The 12,297-nt window shown below is 42.4% G+C and overlaps 1 protein-coding gene across 1 annotated transcript in view; it reads left to right on the top strand.

Moving 5' to 3' along the window:
- The window catches only part of ARMC2 (armadillo repeat containing 2), a 65,560-nt gene extending 53,979 nt beyond the window's left edge, over positions 1-11,581 (top strand). Inside the window, exons 14-18 of the mRNA XM_086631969.1 lie at positions 690-812; positions 2,692-2,805; positions 4,062-4,194; positions 6,389-6,546; positions 11,424-11,581. Of these exons, the coding sequence (XP_086488095.1) occupies positions 690-812; positions 2,692-2,805; positions 4,062-4,194; positions 6,389-6,546; positions 11,424-11,581 (686 nt within the window). The remainder of the gene's footprint in view (positions 1-689; positions 813-2,691; positions 2,806-4,061; positions 4,195-6,388; positions 6,547-11,423) is intronic.
- The last annotated feature ends 716 nt before the right edge of the window (positions 11,582-12,297 follow it).

Raw genomic sequence — 12,297 nt, 5'->3', positions numbered from 1 at the left:
TCTTAAGCCCTGTAGGAGCTTCTTCAGTTGGAACTGTCTTAATCTGTGTGTAAGCGCTTTTGAACCTCAAAGCTCCTCTTTGCCACTCTCCCTTCTTGAGCACTGTATCAGTTGGTTTACTACAAGATGTTCTCTCTCTCTATGAACTTACTCCTCTTTTATTTCCTTTGCTTTTGGTTTCTGAGGCTAGAAACCTCAGATAAATTGGTATACACAACTTTCAGACTTGCTGGTGTAATTTTACACTGGTTAACATTCTCTCAGGAACTCAGAGAGTTGCTAAATAAGTTTGTTTGTTTGTTTTTCCAGTTTTTCGTGGTTCCTTGGTATTTCTCTGTGTCTATCACACACGCCTGTTTCTGCATGTGGATTCTCCTCAGTTTCATCTTAAAACAGCAAATAGGATCTGTAAAATGTCGTAACTAAGTAGATTTTAAACCGTGGCACCTTAATCACAATGATTTCTGTAGATGAAGAGCTGGAAAGAATGACTTTCTACTACCATTTTTAGATCAGCTGTTTCTGTTAGCTTCTGCCATGCTACTGAAAACCAGAATGGTTGTCTGTAATAGCGGCCATCTAAACTGTGATTCAGTTCACTTCTGAGATATAATGCATTGCTGAGTTAGACTCGTGGGTATGTGTATCTACATGTGCATGTGTGGTTCGTTTTGTTTTTTTGCTATCAGAATACAAGTCAGTTGATGACTGTGAGGAGTTGGTCATCAATGCTGCAACAACAATCAACAATTTATCCTACTACAAAGTGAAGGGTTCTGCTGTTCAAGACAAGAAACTACATATTGCTGAAAGTAAGGACTTTTAAACTAGTACTTTCTGAATAGCTTTTTGAAAGTGGGAGTTATTCATGCTATACTTTGACACTACAGAAAATAAAGACACTGGTAGCATTTTGTGGTATCATATTGCAGGAATAAAAGTTCATAGGGCTAAATTCTTTCCATAATGATTTCTCATTCTTTTGGAACATAATTCTATGACTTGTGTGAAAATAGTTAGATTGCTGTCAAACCCCCTTCTTTTCCTCCCGAAAGGAATTTGCCATATTGTTTTCTGTTTAGCAATTTTTTGCTAAACTTGTTTAAAATCCATATGTCTGAGCCAAAATAATCATATTGCTTTTTTCTTCTAATCAGAGTACACTGAGAATATTTTTTAATTCTTAGTACCTTTTCGTCCTGCAAAATCTAATTTGTGTCTGTTTCTGGCTTATAAATCCATTGGTAGTATAGGAGTTGTGTGATTCTCTCCTCTCTGACAGTATGGCAAATTTTGGTGATGAGTAGGAACTCTGAGCTCTGGGACTCACTGTGTCAGTGTTATAAAAAAGGCAGAGTCTGCGTGTTGCATACCTTTCTCTCTAAATAGATAAGACATGGGGGAGAGACGGAGCCTGAAGTTCGCATAACAGGTAGAACAGGGAGTAGGAAGAAAATATTCTGGCTGTCAACCTAGTGCCCTGACTGGTAGACATCATATTCTCTCTAGGTAATAGTTCTACTGTTCTGTCACGAATCATTTTATTACCCATAAGCCAGCTGTCTCTTATTGCTAGTCAGAGAAACGTGAAAACAAGTGACTTCTCTGCCTGTCCCATTCGCTCTCCCTCTCCTGTTTTTATTGCTAGCGTGTAGAACCAGTCCCATCACCTTTCCCCTGCTTGAACTGAGGAAAGAGAAAGCCTTTTGATGGAAGACCAGCAGGCTTCCTCCTCCAGGAGACATTTTGAGAGTATTCGCTGCTTGATAGGAGTGGTGGATCCCAAAGACAAAAAATAATCATTTCAAATGTCTCTTTAAGACAAGTTCAAGGCATGTTCAGTATTGCAACATTCAGAGACGGAAGTAATGGGAATGAGGCCAACCTCTTTTCTCTATTTTTTTCCTCTCACTTTTCTGTGGTAGAAAGGTTAAGGGTTGACTGATACCAGTCCTTTATATGATGGACTGATTTCAGGGGTTCACTTTGTACTCACAGAAGACTGATAGATGTTAACTTCTGTAACATTGTTCCTTTGCCGTGCACTGAAAACCTAAACGATGGTAGCTCTTCCTAGGAAATGCTGAAGGTCTCATTCCATCTGCTGAAGTTACACACTAATCATATGTGAAACTGCTAAGCAGGAAAGCAACAAGCAAGTAGATGCTTCAGACCAGGGGCAATATTAAGTAGCTGTGCAGATAAAATGTGTTTGCTTGTTATAGCAGCACTGAGAGAAAATAGAGCTAATGTCAGAAAATAATAAGCATTTTAAGAGACATCCCACCATAAGACCATCTGTTCAGGATCTAAATCAATTCTCTTACATGTTACAACATTTTTTTCTTCTTTGTTTTCCTAGTTCCACAGGAACCCACTAAAAAGTGTATAGCGAAACTGGCTCCCATTATTACAACGTGCTTAGGCTGTCTTCATAACTCCTCATTTGTTCCTTTGCATTTAGCCCCGTATTGGAGCTCTTTGTCTCATCTTCAAAGCCCTACACAATTTTGCTCTTGTTCCACCATCAGCTCACCCCCTTCACTGCAGCCAGCCAGCCAGACAACTGTTCCCATTTATTACGTTTATTGCCGTTGCTGCTTGCATTCTGATATTTATTGATAAAAAGCCAAGCACATGTTTGTGATGTTCAAGTAATTGTTTTTATTTCATTTCTCTGCAAACCAATAGTGCTTTTAAAGCTGTTAATGAGCAACAACATGGATGGAGTTGTGGAGGCTGTCAGAGTCTTTGGCAATCTTTCCCAGTATCATGAGATCTGTGACTTCATCATACAGAAAAATAGTGAGTTACTTTTGCATTTTAAATGTCTGTAGTTCTAAAAAGGACAGACTGTTAATAAGCTGTCTTGGTTAAGGGGTAGAAGCAATTTTCTCTGATGCTTTGCAAATTAGGCAAATCTTAGAATCCAATCGTAGTCATTATAAACACCGTTTTATTTCCGTTTCATTAAAATGGAAATATTGGAGGAAAAATATGCCATGGTGCCTTCACAAAGATAAATACTACAAAACCTGTGTTTTTCATGAAGATTTTTTGAAATTTGCCTTCACCCTTCAGTTTTTCAAATCTTACAGGTTAGTAGTGATATGATAAAAAATGAAAACCCACCTAAATTCTCATTTAGGTTCATAATCACAGAGTTTTGATTCCCATGTTCGACAGCTTGTTAGCACTTTGCAACATGCATTTAAGATGTTTAACTGCCTCAACAGAGACCTCCTATTTGCCTCTGGGTGAGTATGATACAAGTCTTCTCAAGTCCTTTGCTTTGGGTGTCTAAAGAGCTTTGGGAAAAACGGCAGCTCCTTGCTATCCACAGAAGGTGTGTCATGAGTTTAATTAAACACCAGTTCACTGTAAATTTTCTTTCTGTCTACCTGTCAGTGCTGAAAGTGAGGTGATATGCCACAATATGCAACCCCTTCTTTCCAGGGTGGACATACCACCGCTTTTGGAGGAGAAGGTATCTGCAAAGGGAGAAGTGACACTTAGTAGCTGGTCAGGAAGCGCCACGAGATGCTGCACATCCAGCGTCTGCTTCTTGCCCGTCTCCCGCGGGAGTCCCAAGCTGCAGCAGTTCCAGCTGGACTTGGTGCAGTCTAGGGCAACCCTGCCACTCACAGAGGTAAGAACTTTCCTCTCTGAGTGCCAGATGCCAAATCTTGGAAGTTTCTGCTGACTGTGTGATTGAAAGGAGGGTGATACTTTTAAGAAATAACGTGTAATTCAGTTTGGTCAACTTAACCTCTTCTGATTGGATTTTCACATTACTTTGGTGTATTTTTATAACTAGAATTTTGTTATGTCTCGCTTTGAAGAAAACTGGTGTTCAGCATGATGCAATAATGGCTGTTAACATCTGGGTCACGCACCTACTCTACGAACATCACAGAAAAATGCTACAAGGTTAAATTTTTGGGTAGGGTATCCCGCATTTGACTGCTTTCTAAGTATACATGTTTAATAAGTATGTTGTAATGCCACTTGTATGATAAGTCCATCTTCCTAGTAATATCGTTTCCTTCTTTACAATCCAGTACACAAGTTCGTGATTGCTCTGCTTGATGCCAAGAACCAAGATGTCTGTTTTTCTGCCTGTGGAGTTCTGCTCAATCTCACAGTAGATAAGAACAAACGTGCTCTTCTGATGGAGGAAGGGGGAATCGGAAAGTAAGTTCCTGATTATACTTTGAAAAAGGCAATTTTGAGTAGTAGTAGTTTGGCCAAGAGTTTCAATCAGGTTCTACTTTACTAGAGCCAACGACTTGTAATAAGGATACATACTTAATAGATATTCAGCATCCAATGTTCTTCAAGAAAGAGCCTTTCATATTCTTTTACATGTTTTTTGCAAAAGCATTAGAGTGGTTTAGCCTACTGCAGAACCAAAACCCGTAGCATAACTTCCCAAAGATCCTCCTGATATACACAGCAGAGGAGAGTACCTTACAACCAGGCAACTAAGGCATAGCTTTGCAGGAGCTGCTTAGGCTTGGCTTAGCTGGATCCTGTGTGGGCTACAGTTAATAGGCATCTGTTTATAAGTCTGAAGATTCCTTTAGGAAATGTGATATCCCACATGGTCTCTTGCAATTTTTGTAACGACTTAGCACTGTAGGGAAAACTGTCTGATGGTAGTCACACTCGGCAGAGCATAGCTCCTGAGTCTCCTCTCTCCAAGAGTTCAAGTTTAAGGCACTTGAAATAAAAGTGGTATTAGATCTTGAAAAACCACTGTGGATGCAACACTTGTGGCTTTGATGTTCAGATAATAGCGGACCCAGCTTAATTGGAGCAACATGAAAGATCATGTTCCTGTGCTTGTAAAGCAGTTGATACAACCCACGTTTATGAAACAATATGTCTAACTTTGAATTGCTTTCCTGTTCATACATCATATAATTATTTTTTATACAATGTAAACAATGAGTAGTCTGCTCACCTTTCCTTCCCATGTTCTAGTTAACTTACAAAATATAAAGCGGAAAAAGAATAAAAATAAGTTGCAAGCAAATTGAATAATAATTGTGAGAAAGTTCTATTATATAGAATATAGAATATTCTGTAGAATATAGAATCATGTAGAATTTCCTATACTCTGTCTACAAATTTGTGAGGAAGGAAGGAGAAACAGTAACAGTATGGAATAAATCTAGATAACTTGGAAGTGATTGTTAAGGAGGTCATCCTGACTGTGCCAAACCAGCTCTGTGGATTTTTGGAAATGAGGTTATTGTACCAATATATAGTGGCCCTAATTCTCATCAGAGAGTTAAACTTCAAAAAATTAGGGCAAGTTCTTTTGGCTTTTCATTAGGAGAGAAAAAGCAAACCTCTTTTTGGTTGCTTTTCAGTTACTGCTGTTTTCAGCTATACCTGAATGTAATAGTTATCCCATGTTCCCTTTACTAATCACCAGATTATAAATCTCACAGTGGAGTAGAGAAGTGAGGGAAAAAGGGGGTCGGAGTCGTAGCAGGAAAGGATCACTATTAAGAGAGGTCACTAGGGACAGCAGGTAAAAACCATTTGCTCCTGCTGCCCCAGGACTTGTAAACTCTGCTGTTGGTAGTGGGAACTCTGGAGAGCTGCTGTACATAAGCTGGTGCAGGCAGAAAAGTTACAGCTTAATTTCAGAGTCCTGCTTATGATCCGGCCCGCATTTGGTATCTGCAAGGAAGTGAGAGTGGGAGAAAGGTCAAGATCCTAATGGTCCTTAGTAAAACTGGCATTTCTGAGAGGAGTCCAGTGGGAGTACGGACGGAGGAAATACAAGAAGCGGTGAGATCTGCAAAATAGTCAGACTTCACTGAATGTAAAAGGTAATTCTGTGAGTTACGGAAGCAGCGAATTCCTTTGGATTTGTCTTCTGGTCAGATCCTCTGATGTGCAATAAGGTGGATGTTCCGACTGAAGCTTTTTCTGCATTGATACCATCTTTTCCAGATGAATTCTTGGTGCCTGATAAGGTTTGGCTTGTGTTGCAATCTCTGCTCTAGTGGTAGCCACAGATTCGGGACAGTCACAGATTGTCCTGAAATTTGATGGAATTCTAGTGTCTGTGAGGTGGTTACAGTTGTGACGTACGTGATTGAAATTGGTCAGTTGGGTTAAAAAGCTGCAGGGGATGGACAGGTGCAGGCAGGCATGTGCACATGTGTGACAAGAGGCACATTCACATCCTTAGGGAACTAGACTAAATGAAAAGGGGGACGTTACTGAGGAAGAAAGTAGCATCTTAAGTTTATTAACATTTGCCTGCAAATTTTCATGGAGTCTGCACACATTTCTAGACGGCCAGCTTTTGAAGGGCTCAGGAGAAAACTACGTGGAGCAAACCACTGTTTTTGTTTGATGCTGGCAGGTTAGTTGAGTGTTTACAGGACTTTGGGCCGTCGGACTGGCAGCTGGCTTGTTTGATATGCAAAACCCTGTGGAACTACAGTGAAAACATCGCAAGTGCGGCCTCATGCTTTGGAGAAGATACCGACACGTTGCTGGTGCTGCTCACATCACTCTTAGGTGAGATCCATAATTTTGGTCTCTTTTCCTTAATAAAAGAAATAGAGCAAAATCAAAGCAGTGTTAGTTTGGGTGGGACGTCTGTCACGCAGCTTGAAGTGGTTGGCTGGTACAGACTATCCAACAGCAGAGCGGTCTATTGCCATTCAGCACGTTCCCTCAGATCTTACGGATTGCCAAGGTGGAACTGGCAGCTGTCACTCCCCGCTCCAGTTTGTCTAGTTAGCACGGCACTAATGCTTTTCACCAGCTGCCTCTTTGCCTGCTTGAGCCAACTATCCCATAGACCTTCAGCGCAAAACATACTTTTCACTGGATGTGGGGCCTTCCGGCCTCAAAGGTCACTGCCAGGGACTGACAGAAGCAGGGGCTCAGCTGTGGTGCACCTGGTTACTGCCCGCCACGTGCTGGGCAGTCTGGGGAACGTGGCTTTTCCCGTCAGCCGGAGGGCTCTGCGGTGCACCGGCCTGAGCTTGCTGCTTGTGACCAGAGACCCCTGGCCACCCTTCTTTTCTCATCCTGATCTCCTTGTGGGCGAGGACAACATCCTGACAGTTTCTCACCTGCTCCCTAAAGCTAGGGAGAATGTACTCCTCCACAAATACAGGCGAGAAGGTGCCTACAAGTGAATGTTAAGACCCTGATTCACTTACCCAGTTGGATCTTGTCATCTGCACATTTGTGTTTGCTTCAAATTTTACAGAGCTTGATTCCTATGTGATAGTGCTATAGTCACTATATGTAATTTTCCTCCTGTATTTTATGAGCACTGCTTTGGTTATGATTTTATTCCGGGTAGGTAATTTGCAATTATCTTTAAAAAAAAAAATCTTTAAAATGTAAATGAAGTTGAAGCAAACCTTAACTAATTTGGATTTGGTTTTAATTGGAAATTTGCTAAAGATGTATGCTTGCTGTGGAGAAGGCTGCATGTTAGTCAGACCCAGACAGAAAGTGAGGTCCTCGTGGTCTCTTGTTTTCAGACAATCAGAAAAGTGAGTGGATTTATGAGGATTTTTTTCCACTTACAGCCGGATTACTGTTACTCATTGTTGCAATCAGTCCTGGCATTGCATTCCTTGCTATGATCGGGCATATCTTAATGTGAGCAGTAATTCCATTTATTTATCTGAAAATACTCATTGTTTCAAGATCATTAGAGCACTTTTTAACATTCTGCAAACAGAACTGCTAACTTTACATTTTCTAGTATGAATTTTCTAGTATGCAGCAAGGAATATGTATCTTTCTTTTTTTCCTCTGCATTTAACACTGCTTACTCCAGCAGTTAATTTGACTGCAGAGCCCAGGCTGGGTCGTAATTGGAACTCTCATTAACTAGTACAGCTTTAGTGAACTGGAGTTCATGTACAATTGCAGTTGCAATTGCAATTGTAATTGTAATGCAGCTGTAACGACAATTAATTAAACGTAAGTCAGAGTTAAATCAGAAGGCTCGTCTTTCTTCCCACCATAGTCAGGAGAGTAGCTGTAGAAAAAGCACATCTTATTCGTTGGATCTGGTTCCTCTCTGTGTTAAGAGCCAACAAATTTTAGTAACAGCAGCTGGTTAATATTGTCCTACATCTTCCTCCTCCTATTGTATCCCGTAACAGCCTTGAACCGTCATTGCTCTGATTCTATCATTCAGGAAGCAGGAGGCAACTGCTGACAGTCCGTACTGTACTTCACCATCAGCACGCCCTCAGGAAGCGGAAGAAGTGGAGCATGGCACAGCAGACACCTCACTTCACCTGCTGTGCTTGGCCTCCTCCCCTTTATTTTTCTTTCCCCTACCTGGCACAAGATGACAAAAGATGGGAGGGAGCCAAAAGGGAGTAGAAATAGCCTGAAAAGATGTTGGGCCCGAGAAAGGCTGGTCAAAAGGCATCATTTGTTTTTCTTTATCCCTGCCTGATCCCAGAAGCCTGAGACACAGCAGCTCTGCTTTCCAGTGGCTCTGTCATTTGCCTTCTTTCAGCTGCTCCGGAGTTTCACGTCACTTTACTGGCTCAGAGCTTCTGGAGGCTGGTGTTTCCAGGTCCCTGGCAGCAGCTTTTCCTTGCCCCGGTCCCTCAGGAGCAGCAGTGGAGATGAGCCTCTGTCTTGAGAACGTTCTTCTGTTTGGTGATTCAGTGAAATCTCCTTTCTCCCTCTCTTTTTCCAAACTTCTCTTCTGCTTACCTTTACCTCCACTAGCAATTTGAGGAGGTTATTTTGGAATCTCAGTACACATGAACTCTTACATGGCATGGTCATGGCTTCCAGGGCAGCTGGCCCCTGCCTTGCCGGAGTTACAGGGATGAGTAGCCCCTGCAGACTGCTGTCTGTACTCTAGTTTTCAGCATTCCCCACGGTGTGCTTTGCCTTGTTCCTGGGCTTGCAGCCAGTTCATATGCTGTTTGGCCAGTACCCAATTTTGTTAGTTTTGAGGAGGGTCATGGGAAAATTAGATTATCTGAGGAGGCACGGCTTGCACGTGGGACACTGATCCTCACTGATCCCCAGTGTTACTCACATTCTGCTTTGGGAAATTTACTGGTTTGGTTCAACACTTCAGCTTTTGAACTGGTTCTGACTCTTGTTCTTGTAGGCTGGAATTCCTGACCTCAGAGATTCCATAAACATTCAATTAACTTCTGGGGGGCACAGCTGTATAATAAAAAGGAGAAACGGCTCTTGTGCCGTTAGAAGATAGTTCATTTGGGTAGTAGGATCATATCAGGAGTAGGCAGAGCAATTCTCCCTGAAAACAAAAAACATAATCCCTTATCTTCCTCCTCAGGGTATCTCACTTCTCTGCTGCTGAGATTCATTTTAGATATGTGGGGCTACTGTGCCATTGATAGGACAAGAGCTAATGGGCACAAGTTGCAATAAGAAGAATTCCAATTAAATAATAGGAAAAGAAGTTTCTGCCATAACAGGAGTCAAGCGCTGGAACAGGCTGCCCAGAAAGGCTGTGGAATCTCCATCCTTGGTGATGTTCAGTACTCAATAGTACATGGACCAGAGCAACCTGGTCTACGGTGACTCTGCTCCAGAGGTGCTGTACCAGCAAACACAGATCTGATGTCTGGGGCTGGATTTTACCTCTGGTTACAGGGTTTCTTCCTGCAGAGATATGACATGTCTTCCTTTTTGAACGAATGGGATTTTTTCTCTTTATGTTGTTACAAAAACCTCGAAATGGCACCTTCTCTTTATGCGGAACCCCTTTTGGAATCTACCTCACAATCAGCATCTCTTTGATTTTGGTCATTTAGAAACACTGTAGTGGCACAGAAGTCAAGGGTTGTTTGCAGTTGCCAGTAACTTTCTATGAATTGGAGCCCGTCTTCATGCAAGAGTTGTGTCACCTCATCCGTTGCAGTTGTTGCCGCTCAGGCCGTAGGCTCTGCGCAGGCCCCTCGGCGTTCTTGTAACTGGGAATAGTTGCTGTTTGAGCGTCTCTTTTCTACACAAAGATTGACTCAAAATGAGAGTAACTGAGCTTCCTCTTCAGCTCTAAGTTATCTTTGTCCTGCTGTGAGCGTGCAGTAAGGTCGCTTACGGAGTTAGTTTTTAACAGATTGTGAGTCTCATGCTCTTGCATAGTCTAGGACGAAGGTAAGTCACGCTGCCCATTGCATGCAGGATTGTGTCTTTGGTTTAGGTCTGTTTATGGCCTAAAGGCTGTCAAATATCCTCCTGGTAAACTGTAAGAAAACATTTGTCCAGCATTATCGTTTGTGTTTGCAGGTTCCCGATTCAGGAGCATGCTTCTGGCTGCCGAAGGGTTTGTCTCTTTGCCTCCTCCAATGCCAGGCAAAATGGAGGAGGAAGAAGGAATGATGACTTCCTTTCGTTCCTAACATTGCTTGTCTTTATTCGGAGTGTCCTGTTATTTTATGTATGAAGTTTGTGAGGAAGGGAGGGCATCAGCAATACCGTAACTAGTGTGGTTCAAGTTCTTTAAGTACGACAGCAGATACAGTTTGAGTCTCCATGAACCAGACGAGCAGAGCCATTTGTGACACAAACACACAGTTGTAGTGAGATGAGTCGATTTCTTACACTAGCAGAAGTGCTGTGGGTAATGTTAAGACCCAGAAAGGTTCCAAGCTGACAGTCACAGTAAACGCTTGATCTTGGAGACACAGTTTAGCTACAACCGGTGAGATGTGAGAATAAATGAAGCTGCACTATCCCTTCCACTGTTTTACTGACCTTAACATCCTTTATTAGAAGGACATGGAGCTGCTGGAGCAGGTCCAGAGGAGGGCCACGAAGATGATCCAAGTGCTGGAGCACCTCTGCTATGACGACAGGCTGAGAGAGTTGGGGCTGTTCAGCCTGGAGAAGAGGAGGCTCTAGGGAGACCTTCTAGCAGTCCTCCAGTACTTAAAGGGTGCCTACAGGAAAGCTGGAGAGGGACTTTTGATGAGTTCGTGTAGTGACAAGACAAAGGGCAATGGCTTTAAACTGAAAGAGGGTGATTTAGATTAGATATAAGGAAGAAATTTTTCACTGTGAGGATGGTGAGGCACTGGGACAGGTTGCCCAGAGATGTTGTGGATGCCCCATCCCTGGAGGTGTTCAAGGCCAGGTTGGATGAGGCTTTGGGCAACCTGGTGTAGTGGAGGGTTTCCCTGCCCATGGCAGGGGGGTTGGAACTAGGTGATCTTGAAGGTCCCCTCTAACCCAAACCATTCTATGATTCTATTTTCAATTAAATCTGAGTCCCTCAGGCAGTGATGCTTAGTTTGTCTTAAACATAGAGTTGTTTTTAAGACATCAGCGTACACAACTGACAAGTTTTGTGTGCTGTGGTCATAAAATACATGGTTGGGTGTACTTTTATTCAGAACTGACGGCAATATTTTCCTTGATTACAGATGGAGAGCTAGCATTGGATTACAGCCTCGACGGAGATTTAAGGGACTACCACAAACTATATTGGGAAAGAGAGTTCAAACCTGTGGCAGAAAAACTTCTTGACAGAATTCAAAGCCATCACTCCTTTCTTCCCACTGTGACTATAGCTCCACTTTAATCTGTCATTATTCTCTTTTTGCGGTGTCGATCGTACAGCTTTGTATTTCTAATGTACCTGTACGTTGCCATTGGTAAGCATGTTGGAGAGCATGGGAAGTTAATTTTTAAAAAAGTCAGTAAAGCCTGGCACTTACATACCAGGTACTATCTTTTGAGAAGCTTGTGTGAAGTTTTTGCACGTGTAATTACTTTTTACAATATATTTGAGCTGATCAAGCAGCTGTTTCGTGTGATTTGTCTATTAATTGCTTAGTATCTTGGCTGGGAAAAGGGAAAAAACTATTTGCTGAACTTTTAATTTTTAAAAGGTAAACTACCCCCGAGTACCTGGACCTGTGTGGTACCGAGTGTGCTGTGCGCTATGCAAGTCTGTTACAGGGCAGGAGCCACATCTCACCTGCAAACCTTGACACGCTTTTATGTCACATGAAATTCTGTGACAGAGTAGCCCAAATGTTGGGGAATTCTGTGTTAGAGCATAAGCTTCACCTTCAGACAGGGCTGCCAGTGGGGAGGGGGGAAAGTGTCTCCCTTTTCCTTCGGAGATCCCCCTCGCTTTACCTGGTGCTGTGGGCTAGGGTGTCCCAGCTCCTCCCTTGGTCCTCATGGGGTGTAGGTCCAGCTGTGCTGGAAAGAGGCTTTTCTGAATTGGGACTTAAGGCAAAACACCCCTATCTCTGATGTAAGAGAAGATTTTTAGCTAGTCTGGTGTGT

The sequence above is a fragment of the Tauraco erythrolophus genome, chromosome 2, assembly GCF_009769465.1.
Source record: "Tauraco erythrolophus isolate bTauEry1 chromosome 2, bTauEry1.pri, whole genome shotgun sequence".
Taxonomy (NCBI): Eukaryota; Metazoa; Chordata; class Aves; order Musophagiformes; family Musophagidae; genus Tauraco; species Tauraco erythrolophus.
Note: the sequence above shows the minus strand (reverse complement) of the source record. Positions and strands in the feature narration are given on the sequence as shown.